The sequence below is a fragment of the Lepisma saccharinum genome, chromosome 1 (genome assembly GCF_977018435.1).
Source record: "Lepisma saccharinum chromosome 1, izLepSacc3.1, whole genome shotgun sequence".
NCBI classification, from domain to species: domain Eukaryota; kingdom Metazoa; phylum Arthropoda; class Insecta; order Zygentoma; family Lepismatidae; genus Lepisma; species Lepisma saccharinum.
The window spans coordinates 131,539,521-131,558,687 of NC_139229.1; the positions used below are offsets into that span (position 1 = coordinate 131,539,521).

The window sequence follows — 19,167 nt, forward strand, 5'->3', positions numbered from 1 at the left end:
GTGACGTGCACATGCTTTGCTTACATTAAAGTTTACCTTTTCACATAAACTAGAAATTAACATGTCACCCTAAAACACACGCATGTATCTGCATTTAATACTACTCTATACAAAAAGCAGTGACGTGCACTGAGGAGATAGATCAATCAATCTCGCATCTCGAATTATATTCAAATCACAATATTTATTGTCTTGTTAAAGCCACCACAGCTCATATGCAACACTTTCTTTTCCACGCGCTTCTCGTCCATCGGTGTTCTCCGCGGGCAAAGCTGGCTGGATACCCTAGCTCGCTCTTCTTCCGCCAGACCAGTTTCCAGGTAGAAACGGCCGGCCCAAGGAAAAGGAAGATTTCTACCTCTACCTCTCTTGTCCCCTCGCCCCCCGCTGCAATGGTTGAAAGCCCAGGCTTTCAGGTCCCCCAGTCTATCTCCTATAGAACAGATAGGGGATTGGTTTCTCATAATTTTTTTGTAAATCCTCTAAAGAACACAGGGTAAAATTTTCTGCAGTACTTATGTTCTCTGTATTTACACAACCTTTTACACGTTGTACAATATGTGCGTATGTATAATATGGGATGTAGTTTTATTATTTATGAAATGGGAACGTGTTATGTGCAGACAATAATGTTATGCTTTCTTTCTTTTTCAAACATGGAATATAAATGATTAAATTACAAATATGTGCTCAGGCTCTCTCTGACTCTCGTTTTAGTAGTGTTTTATTTAAATATACTACTCTTGGTCTCTAACAGTCATAAATACGGATGTATTTATTTGGGCAAGAGAACGCGTGTTCATATTGTTGTTGGTTTGGTTTATTTTACTTCGCTTTTCTGCCACATTTGGTTATCGCGAAAATGAGGATTGAGTGATAATATGATGAAATTGGTTAAGGGACCTCATATGAACAATCCAGGCCAGGATTCGAACCCGTGATGAGTGCGCATTCTTGTCCTATGTGTTGCAGTGAATAATGAAATAATTTGGAATAAAAAATGTATCTCAGAACTCAAAAAGTCAAATTAATATCATTGAAGAAACTACAAAAAAGTATGTTGTGTTTTGTTACCTGTCACCAAATCAACCAAGCGTGGGGGAGTGGTTATCACAGCGCGCTACGACACCAGGATTTCCGAGTTCGAACCCCGACCCAGGCATGGGCGTTCCCTGTGCTCGTCCCTTCATCAATTTCATCGTATCTTCGTAATTAACCAAATGTGACAAAAAAGCGACGCTAAGTAACAAAAATGAAATCAAATCATTGATTGATTGCTCAATTTGGTTTATTTTACTTCGCTTTTCCGCCACCTTTGGTACGACAAAATTGATGAAGGGACACACACAAAGAACACAAATGGACAATCCGAGATTCGAACCCAGGATCTCAGGCTTAGAGTCAAATCAAATAGTTTTTTTATTTTCGAATGTGGGTGGGGGTTACGTGTACTTTTTTCTAGTACTCAATCATAATTTTGCAATCTTTTCCTGTTATTGACATTCTTCTTTTTTGTAGGAATACTGGCCCTAAAGGGAGGAGGGGTGTGACCCACACCATCCCCCCCCCCTTGAGCACGCTACTGACTGCTACCCCAAGTGTCGACGTCACCGCACGTCACTGACAAAAAGAAACCTTGGGCGGTTCTTCATATTGTCCACCAAAGATTGAAACGAAAAAAACAAAAAACTTTTGAGCGTATGCCTTTCGTTGCTTCCTCTAACATCTGAAGGATTTCGGTTTTGTATATGTAATGAGAGTACTTTCAGTGCTTGAAGAGTGTTATTAGGTACAGCTAATTATATAACAAATAAATGCTTTGTCAAATGTTTCACAAATATTTCAAAGTTAGACTTTTTACGAGTTGATCGGGAACTATCACAACTCGGTTTTTTTTTTGTTTTTTTTTAACACAACGCCCTACAGATGTCTGAGTAAATACCAAATACATGGCTTCTAAAAGACATTGCATGTGGTACACATCTGCCATAAATTGTTTAAAGATATTTTTATGCGTTGGGAATTTAAAATTAGAATGAACTCAAGTGGAACTCTATAAGTATGATATATTCAGTAATGTGGTTTCTATATCCAGTGGGTGGGAGATGATTATTCCTGGTTGGGGTGGCTCAAGATCCTCCTGACCCCTTTTAATCTCAACCTGCATTAAAATTAATAGATGTATCTTTGTTCGTAATTTTCACATTTCGAACTCCTGAGTTTCCGTTCCGTTAAATTCAAATAAGCCCAGAACGAAGTCCAGAGCTATATATGTTTCAGAATTGTTATCTGGTTTTAAAATCTGTTTTAAAAAACATAAATTCTAAGAAAAACGAAGAAAAAATAGTTATGCAAATTTTGCATGAAATAACAGGACATTCGTGTGTGCTGTTCTAAAATAGAATATTTCCCATGTCTTCACATTATACCTAAGTATGAAGGACGTATTTAAGAGGGGGTCCGGACACTTCCCCGAAAGATTTACCAAGAAGTAAAAGTAAATAATCAAAATATAATTGTTTAGCATTTGTTATATAATCGATGGTTATTTCCGCTGAACTTATTGGAAGGCAAGGAATTTGGCTCATACGGCTTTGAAAGGTTCCAAAGATTTATGCACACAACTAATGATAATATCCATAAAATATTAATCAGAAACTGTACTTTTCGTTAATTGGATCTGACTTTTGTTTGTTATTCAATAAATATTCAATTATTTTCCATTTGACATTAAATTCCTTGCCAGGGCAGTTGTTTTTATGCAAATCTTGACGATCTTACCTACATGCAAGCTAGATGCTGTTATATCTCTATTCTTTTACTATATTTTACCTATTCACGTAATAACAACAATACAATATAATTAATATTTTAATTAAATTAATTATTATTATTATTATTATTATTATTATTATTATTATTATTGCAACACTTGGTTGGACCCCCGAAATGTATTTCTAGGCAGTAGTATGTGTGTTTATATATATGGAACGCTGAATTTTGTACCCCCCCAAATGAAAAAAGTTCCTGCGCCACTGCTGTCAAAAGCTTCTTTCTGTTTCAGTGGAAAGTGTTTGCTTTCATAATGAAAGGAAAAACTGTATATAGCGAAAGCAGAGACGTAATATTTAACGTTGTTGAATTTTTGGAGGGAAGTTAGCTACAAAGCGTGTAGCGACTGTAGTAATAATACGGATACGGTGGAAGAGAAAGGAAAAGTTTGAACTAGGAAGAGGGCAGTGTGGAGTGGACTGAGTGAGTACTGTTATTTTCCTTAATATTTATTTTTATCTTGATTTCGCTTGCTTTTGTCGGTCATTAGAAGTAAAGAACTGCTAAATAGATTACAACTGATTTTGTGCATGTGGTCTTTGGATCTGCTACCTTGTTTGCAGGAGTGGCTCCAGATAAAATTTTCAACCGGGCGAGATGGAATTTTGGCACCACCCTGATCCTCCTACTTTCCACCTTCCTCCAATATAAATCGTAACCATGTTATATATTTACGGTTTTAATGACGAAAAATAATAGCCTTGTTTTAAAATTACTTTAATACTGTTCAAGAACACGTTTATTGTAGGTATGTTTATTTAATACCTACAGATCGGTATTTCTATGTTTATAGTGATATTGTCAGGTTATCGATTGATTGATTGATTTAGTTTATTTTACTTCGCGTTTTGTGCTTCTTGGCTAATTTGCGAAGATAGGGATGAGTGATGAAATGATGAAATTGATGAATGGACATTCACAAACAACCAAGCCCGACCGGGATTCGAACCCGGGACCCTTGGCGTCGCAGCGCGATGTGCTAACCACTCGGCCACAGGGTCGGGCATGTCAGGTTATCGAATGTTGAATTATCTATACCCAATAACATCGCTCTTCTCGTGATCGACGGAAAATTCACCGAAGTATTTCCAATTTATATATATTAATATTTTTGATATGATTCGGTCAAAAGAGATAAATTATATAATATATTAGTAGAGTTTGGAATACCTAAGAAGCTTGTTAGTATGATAAAAATATGCACCAGTGAAACAGAAAGTAAAATTCGTGTGGGTAATAATATGTCTGACAAATTTATAATTCATGATGGGTTAAAACAAGGAGATGCATTATCTCCATTGCTCTTTAATTTTGCCTTAGAATATGCTGTTAGGAAGGTAAAAGAAACTAAAGAAGGACTAAAATTAAATGGTGTGACTCAGTTGTTAGCATATGCAGATGATGTAGACTTACTGGGGGATGATATAAATACGATTAAGAATAATGCTAAAATATTTTTCAAAACTGCTAAAGAGATAGGTTTGGAAGTTAACAAAGAGAAAACTAAATATATGCTTACAGGCCGAAACCAAGTGTTAGGTAATAATCAAAATCTAATTATTGATAACAACTCGTTTGAACCAGTTTCCAAATTCAAATACTTAGGAGTAATATTAACAAATGAAAATTATATTAAAGAGGAAATAAAAAGTAGGCTTAATTCAGGAAATGCATGTTACTTCTCTCTTCATAAACTTTTGTCTTCTCGTTTAATATCTAAGAAACTAAAAGTTAAAATATACAAAACAGTAATTTTGCCTGTAGTATTATATGGGTGTGAAACTTGGTCCCTTACATTAAAAGAGGAACATAAATTGAGAGTATTTGAAAATAAGATTCTTAGGAAAATATTTGGACCTAAAAGGGATGAGGAGACAGGTGAGTGGAGAAGGTTACATAATTTAGAACTACATAATTTGTATTCATGTCCTGATATTATTAGAATAATTAAATCAAGAAGACTTAGGTGGGCAGGCCATGTGGCACGAATGGGAGAGGAAAGAGGAGTTTACAGGATTCTTGTTGGGAAACCAGATGGTAAGAGACCTGTAGGAAGGCCAAGACGAAGATGGAGGGACAACGTTGAGATGGACCTAAAGGAAATCGGTAGGGATGGAAAAGAGTATATAGATCTTGCTCAAGATAGGGACAGATGGAAGGCCTGTGTTGCTGCAGCCATGAACCTTCGGGTTTAAGAAGGCTAGAGAGATAATTTTCATGAAATAAAACTCTCCCATAGCCTCATTTTCAGTAGTGTTGCCCACGGGACGAGACGGGACAGGCTTTTAAAAATTCGAGACGAGACGAGATTGATCATGTGTCCCGAGACAAACGAATACTTTCGAGACGAGACAGCATTTCACGGCATTTCCACGAGACGAGACAGGCCAAAGTCTCGTCTCGTGGGCAACACTAATTTTCAGTAAAAGGTGGTCATAACTTGGGTTGCCAATACATTTAGCATCATAATGTACGTAAAAACGGGTGCGAGTATTTGAGAGGATTAAATAGCACTTCTTCTGGACACGAGTCTGAACAAACAAATATTTTCGAGACGAGACGAGACAGGCCAAAGTCTCGTCCATGGGCGTCCGGAAGGGGGGGGGGCAAGGGAGGGCCGTGGCCCCCCCCTGGAAAACGAAAGTCAACCAAAAATTACATATAATTTAATTTCAGCCACAATAATGTGTGTTAATTATTGCACGAACATGATAAATTCAAATTTAAGCAATGTTTTTTTGAGGGATGAACACTATTATTGGGGAAAATATGCCATGTTGGCCCCCCCCTGGAAAAAAATATCTTCCTTGCCCCTCCCTGGAAAAAATCCTGCGGACGTCCATGGTCTCGTCTCGTGGGCAAGACTAGCCGCCACTGGGGATAACATACCCCAAGTCCTCCAACTTCAACTTCGAGCACTGCTGTGCCACGTATATATTAAAAATTGTGCCTTTAAATTTCATTATTGTAAGAACACTCCCAATGACGTAGGTAGTGGTAACGCGGTCGCCATGCAATGAAGGGGTCTAGTGGAAGCCCATTACTTTATTTTCACTTTAACCTTATAGGTTAAAACAGTCCCGATTAGCTTATCTGTGCTTAAAGTTAAAAAGAAAAAAAACATTTTTTGACTCCTTTTTGGAAGCTAGGATCAGATTTTGTTACGTGCCCAGGTACATTTCCCCGATATGTTGTTCCCTCAAAAAACATTAATTTGAATTTATCATGTTCAATAATTAACATATTGTATGATTGTGGCTGAAATGAAATTATGTGTTCGAAATATATAAGTTTAAGTTGACTTTCACTTTCAAGGAGGGGTCGTGGCCCCCCCTTGCCCCACCCTTTCGGACGTCTATGTGCCCAGGGGCTACATGCTACCCTACACACCTTCCAATCGATTTAGATTTTTTTAAAAACAGTAACTTTTAAATAGTAATTTTCAAGACACTGCCAGGTTCATCCCGTGTTGAATATCGAGCTCTCGTGTTTAAAAACAGCCTTGTTGATTGTTATACGAGCCTAGTAACGCTCGTCCCAATTCGTACCGTCTAGGATTCGCCGATTCGGGGCGGGGCTGTCCGGCGAGCCTCCCGCCGACGCATTTTAGACCTGCCTCCCCAGCCCAGTCAACCTAGACTCGGCCGATGCGACCAGGAGGCCATAACCTCAATGGAGGAGGGCTGCCATCAATATTGACACTCCAGGCAGGATTACGCCATAAATACACAGGTGTCGTAAGGAGAGGCATGGGCACAGGGCCGCCGTTAGAAAACGCGAGACCCTTATATCATGGACGTATTTAGAGGTAGGAGGCATGAGCGTCGGGAGGGGAGGTCGAACGGGTCGACGGACCACCTCCCCCTGGAAATTGACATTGTTCATTTAAATATACAGTAGAGCGTCGATTATCCGAAGTAATTGGGGGACATGGGTGTTCGGAAAACTGGTTTGTTCGGATAATCGAACTGTACATGTTTATTTGCCAAAAAGAAGTACTGTACAGTAAATTTATTCATAAAAACAGGCATCTCTTTAAGTATGTATTACAAAGTAACGTACAAAGGCAACTTTAGTAGGAATATATAGTATGTGGTACAGTTTATTAAACAAAAATATGTACATATTACATACGCATTTTGCATGAACAATACACACAGTACACAAAATTAACGTTTAAAAAATCCTTTATTTTGGTCTGTCTAAGCAAGCCTACACGCTTACGAGCAGCTGAGTCACGTACTTTTTTCATTACAGATATCTGAAAGTGAGCGAGTACACAGTTCGGTTAAGCGGTCGTTCGGTTGACCGACGTTCGGATAATCGACGCTCTACTGTACAAGAAAGCAGAAAGTTTGTTACTCTTATTGTTAAGAACAGATATAAAGTTCATTTAGTTAGTATTCGAACAGAATAATCAAAGTAAAAATGCATTGGATCGAAAACATAAGAGTGAAAAATACAGCAACAAGGTTATATTCTACCATTTCATCCAAAGAACAAATGGTTTCACAGTTTTCAAAATTCTAATAATTACAGTTGTATGTTATATACAGATATCATAAAAAATCCCCCTAACATTTAAAGCCTTTTCTTGAACGAGACGTGCAAAGATTAATATCAAAATGCATTCAGATACTAACTGCATAAAATGCAAAAGAAATAATGGATAATAGTTGTGCTGGTCTTCACTCGTATGGTGGATCGTCTCTCCCCATTTATGTAATAATAATAATAATTATTATTATTATTTCGAATTAAATTAATTTTTGTTAGTTTATAATATTTATTATTGTATAATAACATTTATAACCGTGCGTAATAATACTTATTTATCTACTATTCAACTTTTGTTATTTGCCCGACCCTCCCTGCAAAAATCCTGGCGACGCCCGTAGTGGGAGGGGCGGACCCCCCGGAAAGACTTACCAAGTACTAAAATTAAATAATCAAAATATAGCCTTGTTTAGCATTTGTTGTATAATAGATGGTTTATTTATTTCCGCCGAACTTACTGGAACGCAATGCAAGAAATTGGGATCATATACGGCTTTCAAGGATATTACTATTTTACCAAAGATTTATGCACACTATTACTTAACTTATGATAATATGCATACAATATTAATAAGGAACTTAACTATTCGTTAATTGGATCTAACTCCTTTTTTTGTTATTCAATAAATATTCAATTCTTTAACTATTTGACATTAATTTCACTGCGAGAGCAGTTCTTTTTATACAAATTTTGGCGATCTTAACTACACGTAAGCTATAGATAATGAATATACGTATACTGTTATATCTCTTTTTAATACAGTCTTTTTTACCTTTTCATGTAATAATAACAATACAATACTAATTTCCATATTTAATTTATATTATGGAGACACTTGGTCGGATCCCCCCCCCCAAGTATATTTCTATGTAGATACGTGCCTGCCTTATATTGAAAAAAGTTATAATACAAACATAGCTCGTGAAGTTCTACATTAATAGCTACCAACATGGAATATTGGTATTGCGTAATTTTACCTTCTCACAAGATACTGTAATAATTAGGGCTCGGAAGATGACCTAAAAATATTAAAAAAATGACCTATAGAATGACCTTAAAATTCTTAAAAATGACCTAAAAATAATTTTCGCTCTGAAAATTAAAGCTTGATTTTTACACATAAATTACAAGAGAGAATTTGAATAATTCGATAAAACCCGTTGTTTGGTGGTTTAAACTACTGAAGCAAAAGTTTAAAAGCAATTAAGTGCTAATGTAGTTCTCTTTATTTTTATTTCAAGGTTACATAAAATACACCGCAAAGTCAGTCATCTTATTTCAGAGGGGACCTTCCAAGATAGAGCAGTCGGTCAGCATCTGAAAATACGGTTGTGTTTCGCGTAAATAAGATTTTTCTTAAATATTTTGACTAAGTTTATTTTAAAACCACAGATTAAAGCGATAATAGACGCCACAAAGGGATCCTCAAAGTATATAGGCTTGACACAAAGTATTTTAAGTTTGCCGTAGGAAAAACAAATTTACCACAATAAATGACCGTATACTTTTGATTAATGCTAGGAGCATGTCAGGAAATTTAAATATGTAAGTTATGCTAGCAAATGCATTTAAAATTCACGAAACAAGAAAGGAGAAAAAAGCCTCAAAAATGAAGAAAATGCAATAAAAACGGCAAAAGAAACATTTAAAAATGACCTAAAGGCCGAAAAATGCAAAATAAAAATAATGTTTTCCGGTTCTAAGTGAAGGGAAACTGATCGATATTAGGTTTAGCATTGTTTTCTAGGCTTAGAAAAAAATATGATTTGTCATCAACTTCGGAGCAGTACTCTCTCTCTGAAAGGGACATTAAAAAAAAGTGATAACATTCGTTACTCGGTTATTTGAGAAAAGTGTAGGCGATAATCCTCAGGGATGACGTCGCAAATTAACACATGAGCCTGCCAGCGTACGCTTTTAGAAGGAACATGAGTTCGGCCAATATCCAGCCAGTGCTACTGCGCTGTTGCCAAACTAACTGCTAGCGCAAATTGCTAATATGCACTATTACAGTATGAGCTGAGGAATAATTCCCCCACTGCGTCCAGTTTAGATTAGACCTGAACTACAGGTGTCACTTACCACCTTCTATGAACAACTAAACTTGATCGATGAAATATACACAAATTCGTTCCTTCCCATATTCTGTGAAGCAATGCACCTGCTTCTCTCATTCTGTTTTTTCTGACTCCCATAACCTCAGCATCAGATCGCACGAGAGACCTCGGCTGTCCATTTTCCTTCACGACTTGAATTTCTACACAAAATCCTCTACGGTGTCGCCCGTCTGTGGAACCCAGTGGCGGAGCGTGACCTTTCCAACAGTGTAAGCCTATCATGATGAAGGTTATTTCCCGTTGTGCTTATTTTTGGGCTGACATGGTTAGTGATTTATCCACACACATCGACCCCCCCCCCATTTTTTCAGAACACTTCCCTAGAATTTTTCACCAAATTAAAAGTTCTGGATAAATCCCTGGGATTGGTGTTTTCTTTGCTAGGCTGTGTATCTCCTACATTTCAACTGATAATTAAGTCAGTCTTTTTCCTATCACAATGAGTAACGTAACGATAAAAAAATATGCAAAGTTAGATAAAATGAACAATAATAATAAAGAAACGAAAACAGAAGGAAACAGAAAAGTGCAGAATACTTTTTACAACCGCATAACCAAGTATCAGCTTCGTACCCTGAATCACAAAATCGGCGCACTTTATTTTTAGTTTCTGTTACTATGCCTGCTAGAGAAGGAAGGGGTGGGCCTACCTACATCCACAAGTTTCTTCTTGGCAGCAAAATCCTTGCTGGATAACGGCGTCTGCACCAAGTTCTCCACCCCACCGCACAATCACACTCGTTTTATTCCATAATGCACTTCACTAACACACAACAGCACAGGACCTACAGTCCACTTTGAATAGATGGAATTCGCAAAAGCAATACCTCGACAACAAGAACGGGGAAACAAAAAGAAACCAGATCCAAAATTGGTCATTGCTCAAAGCAGTGATCTTTCGGACTGTGAGGGGAATATCCCTTTCGGATATAAATAAATTCCCTCCCTTGCCTTAAAATTCCCTATATTTAGTAAAAAAAATTAAAAAATACAATCTATTAATTATAAAAGAAATGCTCACTAATTGTAGGGACATATTCAGAAATTTCTATCAAAGGACATGTAAGTGCTTTCTTAGGATAATGTAAAAGCAAATCTAGCACCTAAAAGAACATAAACACGCTTTTCGAACGCTGTTCGAAGAGCGTTTGAAGCACGGACTACGTAATTAATAATATTTGATTCACATTTGACATGAGATTTGTAAAATTGGTTCAATCTTCAGCTTTCATTAACATTTATTTATTTATTAATTTTTGCACTTTTTAGCTCAATTATTACCAGCTGAGTTCATACATAAACGGAAAACAGAGATCTTAATATTTCTGATGTTTATGCTCTCCTACAAGCTAAAAACAGAAACAAGAATTTAGCACATCAATGTGTGTCTAGTTTTCCCGTACCCCGCTCATTTTTAGGTTTCTCCTTTTTTCCCTTCCTGTTAGATTTTTGCTTCAGAATTCCCTGTTCCTGGAAAAAACCTCCTTGAAGCACCACTGGCTCAAATGTCCTTTGCAGTCAACCATTCACACCCGACAACGCTAGAGCCCCTCCTCTTGCAGGACCTGTCTCTCGCTGGCGCGTTATCAGTGAAGCCAACCTGAGCATAATGGTGCTAAATCTCGCACAAGTTTAAAAAGCCGTTTGTAAGTTGGGGATATAAATAAAACAAGAGGGCCAATTTTCGTTCTGGTTGAATTTTCTCAAACTTTTCACGTATAACGTCGAACCTGGTCGAACCCATGCCGTTGGTTGAACCATTCGAATTTGTATTTATGTTTTTGTTATAAATTAATATTAATAATATGAAAATCACAGAACAATTTAGTAGTATGTAGCACAATTTCGGAGTTTAAAAGACACCATCGATGTTCAGAAGGGACAAGGACGGGGACTTCCTGAAAAATGAATGTCAACCATTTTCACACATCATTTCAGTCACATCAAATTGTTAATTAATGTAAGGGCGTTGCAGAAAAATGTTAACTTCAAATTGAATTAGTATATTTTAAGAAGTGAAATATACCTAGTTTACCCCAACCCAAAAAAAACAAAAAAAAAAAGAAAAACCTGCTTAATCCTCCCTGGTGGAAATACTGCGGACGTCCATGAACAACACTTTTTCTAAACATGAGGTTTGCAACGCTGCTGTAAGCCTGTGGCCGTAGGTTTACAAACGTAGGGTTTGGCCCGCTCTTCTCCATCCAGATACGGTAGGCACTGCTCCTTCGCGGTCAGAAATTTGTAAGGCAACGTTCAGACGGCTTACAGCTCTCCACAAGCAGAAGGCGGGAGATCCCATGTGCCGCCTGGTGCTGAAGTGTTGCAAACTAACAAACAGGATCTCGAAGACTGGTATCGGGCCGAGTTGAACTTTGAAGTTTTTACGAATTTTACCATATAAGTACACACATTTTACTAGAACTAATAAAGTGTAAGCCCGGCTTACACGGCTTACATGGCCTGGTGGAACCTTAACACTTTGCTCTACATACTACTTAATTGTAAAAGTTAGAATAGTCATAGAAACATAGTGGACGTTTTAATTTACTCAAGCAATTAAGTTTCACACAAACCACAAACATGAACTGAGTTTTCGTCTTCGCTTGACGCACCTGCAAAAGAATTATGCACCCATCGCATCGTGCAGAAACACGACCCCTGATCCAACCTTTATCAGAAAATCCTGGCAGTATAGAGCCTTGTTTGTGTTTCTTGGCTTTGGAAAGACCGACTTGGGCTTTGGTGCGGCTTTCATTATTTCATGAGGTTGTTTGTTCTGCTCTTTAAGAGAGCTGTCTTTCCACGTCGTTTTGAAGGTATTTTGTTCTCTTGATCTACGTTTGGAATAGGCACAATTAATTGAGGACTTGCAACTTTGAAGGAGGATGACGCTGGTTCCTTAGCAGCAATGTCGAAGGCTGAACATAAAGGGTTGAAGCTGTTTCTGTTGTGGCAGCGTCGGGAGGGAGGTGGATGCTGAATGTCGGTTGGCAGAAGGCAAGAAGTCTGCTTCACTAAACACATTACTGTCAAATGGGGTAGTACCCCGTTATGCCCCACCCCATCATGCCAACGTCACATTATCAGGTTACACGATCGTAACACAAAATGTGTGAATTGTTGAAAATAACTAAAATACCTGTTTTATGATATCCGAAAAGTATGCTGGACAGATAATATAAGCATGCGTTCACAATAATAACCCCATTGTAAAGGCCGAATCACACGGAACTGGATAGCCGGTTAGTTGGCGCTGAACTGGCTACCTGACCGGAACTGATGGGTGCCTGCTTGACTGGTTTTGAGGAATAGGTCATGTTCTAATTGCTATTGGCTTTCCTCGACGGATTCTGTGGAACAGCCAATCAGAGCAAAGTTTGGCCATGTGAAGATAATCTGTGTTTGCAAAGGAGAGTTTTTGTCTGTGTTTTCCGAGTGTTGGCTGTTTTTGTTTAGTTTCTCGATAAAAAAAAGTGGAGAGATGACGTGCAGTGCATTCGTTTTCAGTTCATTAATATTTAGATATTTATGCAAAGGGATGAGATGTGTACGTGACATATGATTGATTAGCAGAAAATGAAAATCCTTATTATTACAAGTAAATTAAATGTTAGATTTTTTGTTGTTGTGAATGAATCCTGCGAAGCTCATGTGTGAATATGCACACCCGAGTTCATTAAAAAGCTTGTTCGGTACGCATTGATTACAATCTTTATTTCCCGAGCCAATTTCTAGTCCATACTTTTATTATTTTTAATTTTTAATAAAAGTACAAAGCAGTAATTCTCTTACAACATTCTTCAAATTGCTCGTCCAGTTTTACAGATTGTCTGCTTTGCGCAATGTCTTACGGGAACAGAAGTCTATCAACAAGTACGGTAACAAGTATCCTGTGAGGCGAAATCTAGCAAATGGGTAGCCCAGTCCAGCGTTAACCAGAGCATTCATTGGAAATCCACTTCAGGCGTAACTTATACAGCAGCAAATAGTTTGCCGAATTATTGCAACAGGGGGTGAAAAATTGGCAAAAACACCCCCGTACCCCGCCTTCCCCTACAAACTTTAGATAAAGAAATTACAACGAAAATCAATAGAACTCTACTAGGTCATCTAACAACTTCATATAGTCAGTCACACAGTCCGCACACTTAACATCGCAGCTGGCAGAAGCATAAAACAGGAAAGTAATGAGTAAAATGAAGTTCTCGTTCAGCACTTCCGCAACCGCATTCCACGCACCTATCCCGGTCGCTCGCTCCCCATAGTGCCGCAATTTCGAAATTCATGCCACGCGGAGCTCATAACAGAGCAGGAAGTCAGAGGAACGACGCTGGAGTGACTGGCGCTGCTGCGTTCAGCGATCAACATGTGGCTCAGTGTTGCCAGCCATAATAAAATTTCACTATATCTAGCATTTTGATTCTCGTCTCCTCTAAAAGGCTCGATCATTGTGAAACATTTCTATCGCATCGCATGTATTCATGCTCATGCCTTAATAGAGAAATTGCCATATTATATTCTGTGAAGGTGTTTACATCATTAGCGAGAAAAACTAATCCTTCCCCCTCCGTTGTATTAAATTGATACGCAATCCGAATCCAATTATACTCTCTTTGCATGTGTGCAATATTTTTGGGTAAATGCTAGAATTAAATATTTGTATTTCTGTTATTTTGCATCGCTTTTCTGCTACTTTTGGCACTTCGCGGGGATGAGGATGAGTTATGATTAGATGAAGTTGATGAGGGACTATCACAACGAACACCTACGCCGAGCGAAGTCGGTGCTAGAATTCAACATAAAGGCCGAATGGTTAATGTAATGTCTTATGACAACAAATCTGAAAATTTTAATTGGTCGATTTGCTGATTTAATAATGTGATGCAATATTGCACTCGCACTACTTCTTCCTCTCTTTGAGGTAGCCGTGGTGGAGTGGTTAGCGCAGCGTGCTACGACGTTAGGAATCCCGGGTTCGAATCCCGACACGGGCATGGGTGTTCTTTGTGAGTGTCCCTTACTCAAGTTCATCATTTATTCTCCGTCGTGATTAACCAAAGTGGCAGAAAAGCGATGCCAAATAACAAAAGTCAGTTTCTTTGTGGTGTTCAAAGGAGTTGGTAAAATCATTCAATTTTTTGCTGTTTATAAATATGACAGCAGTCTGAATCGGTAGTGAGCGACAATAAACAATGAAGTAAGGATAAAATAAATGAAAGGAGGTCTTGCATGAGGTAGGCGGAACTTTTGGCGTACGGTCCCTTATGCGTGCGTTCCCCGGTCCAAATTCGGTCCTGATCGGACAGACTTCTAAACTAGTGCCGCCGTACGAACCGCAACGAAGAACGGCTATTTTGACAAAATCCTGTTTCCCTGCTGGCATGCTCTGCTTCGGGGAGGAGTGTTTGAAAGGTTGCCGCTTGTTGACCAAAGAGGGGGGCAGCGGTAGGTATAATTGGCTGTTTGACCGCAAGTTCCTTCGTAGGTAAACGCGGCAACAGAGGGTCACTGCCATAAAGTAGGTCCCCGCGCCGCTTATATAAGGGCGGCGGGACTGTAATAGACCGACCGCAACAGAGGTAAATTTCCATTTCTGTTAGTGCTAGAGATGATTTTATTCCACCCTGACCCGGCCGATTATTCGCCTTATTCTCGTTTCAAAACATAAACAACATATACCACACTAACTTCGACAGCGATGGGGAAGGTCGGGGGATATCGGACAGAGGCTTGTATCGGACAAGAGTCGTTTCAAGCATTGGCTGCTTGAGGCAGAACCTGTCACGCAACTGGTATCATCACTGAATTAAGGGAGAATTCACACCGAAGAAACACGCGACACGCATCATCCGACATGCAACACGCGACACGAGTGTTTCACACCGAAGAGACAAGATGCACGCGGCAAGCGACACTGGTTTCTTTGCTCAGTTTGCATGATGGTACCGATATAATTGCATTAATCAGTTTATTAGTCACCCTAAAATAACGTAACAAGAGACATTGTTACATGTAAACTGCGTTGTAAAATTTGTGCAAGTTATTGAAACTTGGGAGAGGCATGTTGTGCACGAGAAAACTGAGAAATAATATGCACTGACCTCAAACTGTAGGTATACGCTAGACTTTTCAGCCTGAATAAAGCGAATACCTAGACACTAGATAAATGGTTCTCAACCTTCGTGAAACCATGTCACGGTATTTTTTTTAAGTCAATGCCCTTAGCCGAAGAATTTTCCTCGTAAATCTTTACAGTATTGAAGATTTTATGCATGAATTAACATGTACCTATGAAATTAAATATTGATAAATAAATTCTAGCATTATCATAAGAGTAATAATAGTTTGATTACGTCTGTAGGATTGTTGACAAATATAAAAATATGGAAGACAAAGTGGTAACGTCGTTTCCTTGTAATTAAGTGATCCCGGGTTCGATAACCGGGGAGGCACCGGGCAGATCCAGTTCTGATTAGTCTATTTGTGCATAAAATGGACTTAGAAAACGAAAACTCACAACTCAAATATGATATTGGGATTATGATAGTTGTCAACCAGTTTCAACAGAACATTTCACAGCTCAGTAGTTGATACGAGGGCACGGTATCGGGTTGCGGCCCGGTGGTTGAAAAACAATGCACTAGAGTACTTTACCATGTTGACAAATACATTTTGGACTAAAGTGCCTCCATAAGCTGACTTTTTCAAATAAAAGCAGTCAGGTAAATGGCCAAAACACGGCCTCTTTACACGATGTTGAAGACAAATTACAGCCGATAGATAACTGCATCAAAAAACTTGATAAAGCGAAATGAGCGTTGTGTTTAAATCTTAAAACATTTTTAAAACATTGTCCTTATCGATATTTTATTATATCAACAAATTAGAGGTTCAAACATGATGCCGGTTGTGCTCTCTTCTAGAGTCTAAATACAGCTCGTTGGAATGAAGCATTCGCTGCGCATGCGCGAACGACAAACTCAAGCAACACGATGCACGGTATTGAGAAAACGGCACAGTCCGAGAGGCACGTAAGCGACACGCGACACGTGCATCTTGCCGTGTCTCTTCGGTTCGAAAGGTTGCATTGATTACTGAGTGTTGGCTTCCAAGCGACACGTGTTTCGTGTCGCATGTCGCTTGTTGCGTGTCGCGTGTTTCTTCGGTGTAAATTCTCCCTAAGGCTACGGCCAGACGAGCGATATTTACTGCCAGAATTCTGCCGTAAATGTCGCAACTACAATTATCGCAAGTGGGTGGTCACACGGTAGCTGTAAATGTCGCTCTACTCTGCGTTAAATATAGCAACAAAATTTCTGCCCCGGCCAGACGAGCGACATTTACTACGAAAAGCATTGTGTTCAAAACGTGTCTTGAGTTTGCTGAAAGAAATTGCTCCATTCATAGTGGCATGTAACAATGAATTGCCAGTCGAAAGCAGCTCTGTGCTTGCTTCTGATTCGTCGTCGTCGGCAAAAGCGTAAGAGACAGTGGTGGATTCATCCTATTATTAGTGAAAGATCGTACAAAGGAAAGTTTGTGCTTCTTCATAGGAAACTGAAAGACTATCCAGATAAGTTTTTTGAATATTATAGAATGTCTACAAGCTCCTTTGAACTGCTACTTGCAACTGTGAGTGGTAGCCTGAAAAGAGAAGGTACAGTTATGAGGGACTGCATAAGTGTGGAAGAGAAACTCGCAGTTACATTACGGTAAGTTTAGTTTAATATTACTGAAAGTAAAAAGGTAATACATACTACACAGACATTGATAAAACTAGAACATAACAAGATAAAATGTTCTCTACAAATCAAAGAAAGATAACACTGACTCTGATTCAACATCTGATTCAACGGTAGTTCTGGATGATGATGATGTGCATGAAGTTTGGGGAAGCAAATTTGTAGGGGAAACTGCTTGAAATGAACCCCTGCGTTCAGCAGCATCATCGTAAGACTTGAGCAACTGCATGACCTTTATCTGAAATTCTAATTTATCTGAAGGATGTAGTGTTTTCACAGTTGGTAGCAATGATAATAGAAACATTTTGTCAGGATCATTTTCATGTGGGTCGGGCCAGTTTTTTCCAAGAACGTCCAACAATTCCCTCTCAAATGAATCTCCAGATCTCCTCTTTCGTTTGGCAGGTACAGCTTTAAAGTGTTCCGTCGAAGAGGTGGCATTGCTGGTATTGGTCTGCGAGAGTTCTTCCTCTGTTCTGTGGTCAATTTGGTCATCAGTTTGATCCATGTTTCCGGACGTCCTGCAGAACAATATTGAAAAGAAAAACATTCATGTTACAAAAGCATAATACAGAAGAACAGATCAAGAGACAGGCGGGGCATAAGTGTCCAGTCATCAATTTCATCATATCATCACTCATTCCCATCATCGATAATGCAGTGTAATGCAAGGAGTGAAAATATAAACCCAGTGCATCAGGTTCGTTCCCAAACAACATTAAATAAAGGAACGTAACGTGGACCGAGTATTATTCCATGTCGTGAACACGAGACATTACTTCCGACAATCTTCATCTCGTATTTTTCTTTAGCATCACTGCTCAATTTACAGAGATGTATACTCGTGACTGGCATACAAGCCGAAAAATTGCAATGTTGGTTGGGTTGTCTAGTCACACGGCGCATGATGGTCAGACATGGAGGGCTTGCTTCAGTGCTTCTTCAATAGGATCGTTACAACCCAGCAGTGTCCGTGACTGTACATACATACAACTTTGTTAGGTCCAGAACCTCCACCCCATCCCCCCGCTCTCCAACAAGTTTCAGATCAGCTGCGTCTCTGATTTTCACATATGAAATATAGCAACCCTAATCATACCAAAAGTTAACTCCCCCCCTTACGTGAACTATATATACGCCCACGCTTCAAGGAAACAAACGCAAACTGCTGATTTGAAATTTATATATTAATGTACTGGAATGTGAAACAAAATCTATGTCCAACAACAGTTTAGTGTAGTAATTAAATAAGGTAGTACTTACTGCCTAGATTGCAAAGTCGGAAGAAGAAAACACATTTGTTTGTGGTAAACGTAAGGTTTCCTTGTAGTCGCACCACTGCCACTACGTCCATCTTGTGATTTCACAGATCTTGTAAATGCATCTTTCAAGCTTTTCCAACGTTTTTGAACCTCCTTACCTAAATTAATCATAACATTCATGAGGAAAATTCGAACTCTGTTCACACAATTGTTACAAGCAAAATGCTATGTCACAAATGTAATTTTAAAGGTACAAACATTTCAAAACTAGTGGCGTCTCCTGTGTACGTAACTAAATAAACAATTAAACCTGTAAATGATCAGTAATGTCTTTGAAAACGCTTCTCAAATCACTAGTTTCTACAGTTGGCATGTGGCGAAAGTACAATAACAAAGCTATTTGGATTTTAGTTTGAACATGTATTTTATATTGCGTTAACCTAATAAAATCGCCACTAGCTTTGAGATGGTTATAGCTACAATATACCACATGACAGTGTCTGAAAACAATTTATGCATAATTGTAACTGAAAGCAACTCTGTAAACACAACGAACATACTCATCTTGTCACGTGCTGCTAATTTAATAAATAACTAATTAACTCAATTAACTCAACTGAACTGAGCTTAGCAACGCAACAACGAAGAATCTC

The 19,167-nt window shown here is 38.6% G+C and overlaps 1 protein-coding gene across 1 annotated transcript; it reads right to left on the bottom strand.

The window, feature by feature from the left end:
• Positions 1-17,169: 17,169 nt before the first annotated feature.
• On the bottom strand, positions 17,170-18,599 carry LOC145988696 (uncharacterized). Its single transcript, XM_083123781.1, has 2 exons — positions 18,516-18,599; positions 17,170-17,773 (listed from the first exon to the last, which is right to left on the bottom strand). Exons 1-2 carry the CDS (start codon positions 18,548-18,550, stop codon positions 17,314-17,316), a joined length of 495 nt encoding a protein of 164 aa, XP_082979907.1. The 5' UTR covers positions 18,551-18,599; the 3' UTR covers positions 17,170-17,313.
• Between the last annotated feature and the right edge of the window lie 568 nt (positions 18,600-19,167).

Excerpts from the sequence above, each read along its gene's own strand:
- LOC145988696 (XM_083123781.1), bottom strand. The coding sequence starts at position 18,550 with ATGTGTTTTCTTCTTCCGACTTTGCAATCTAGGCA. Across the intron at positions 17,774-18,515 it reads CCGACTTTGCAATCTAGGCA|GACGTCCGGAAACATGGATC; the intron begins GTAAGTACTACC and ends ATTGTTCTGCAG.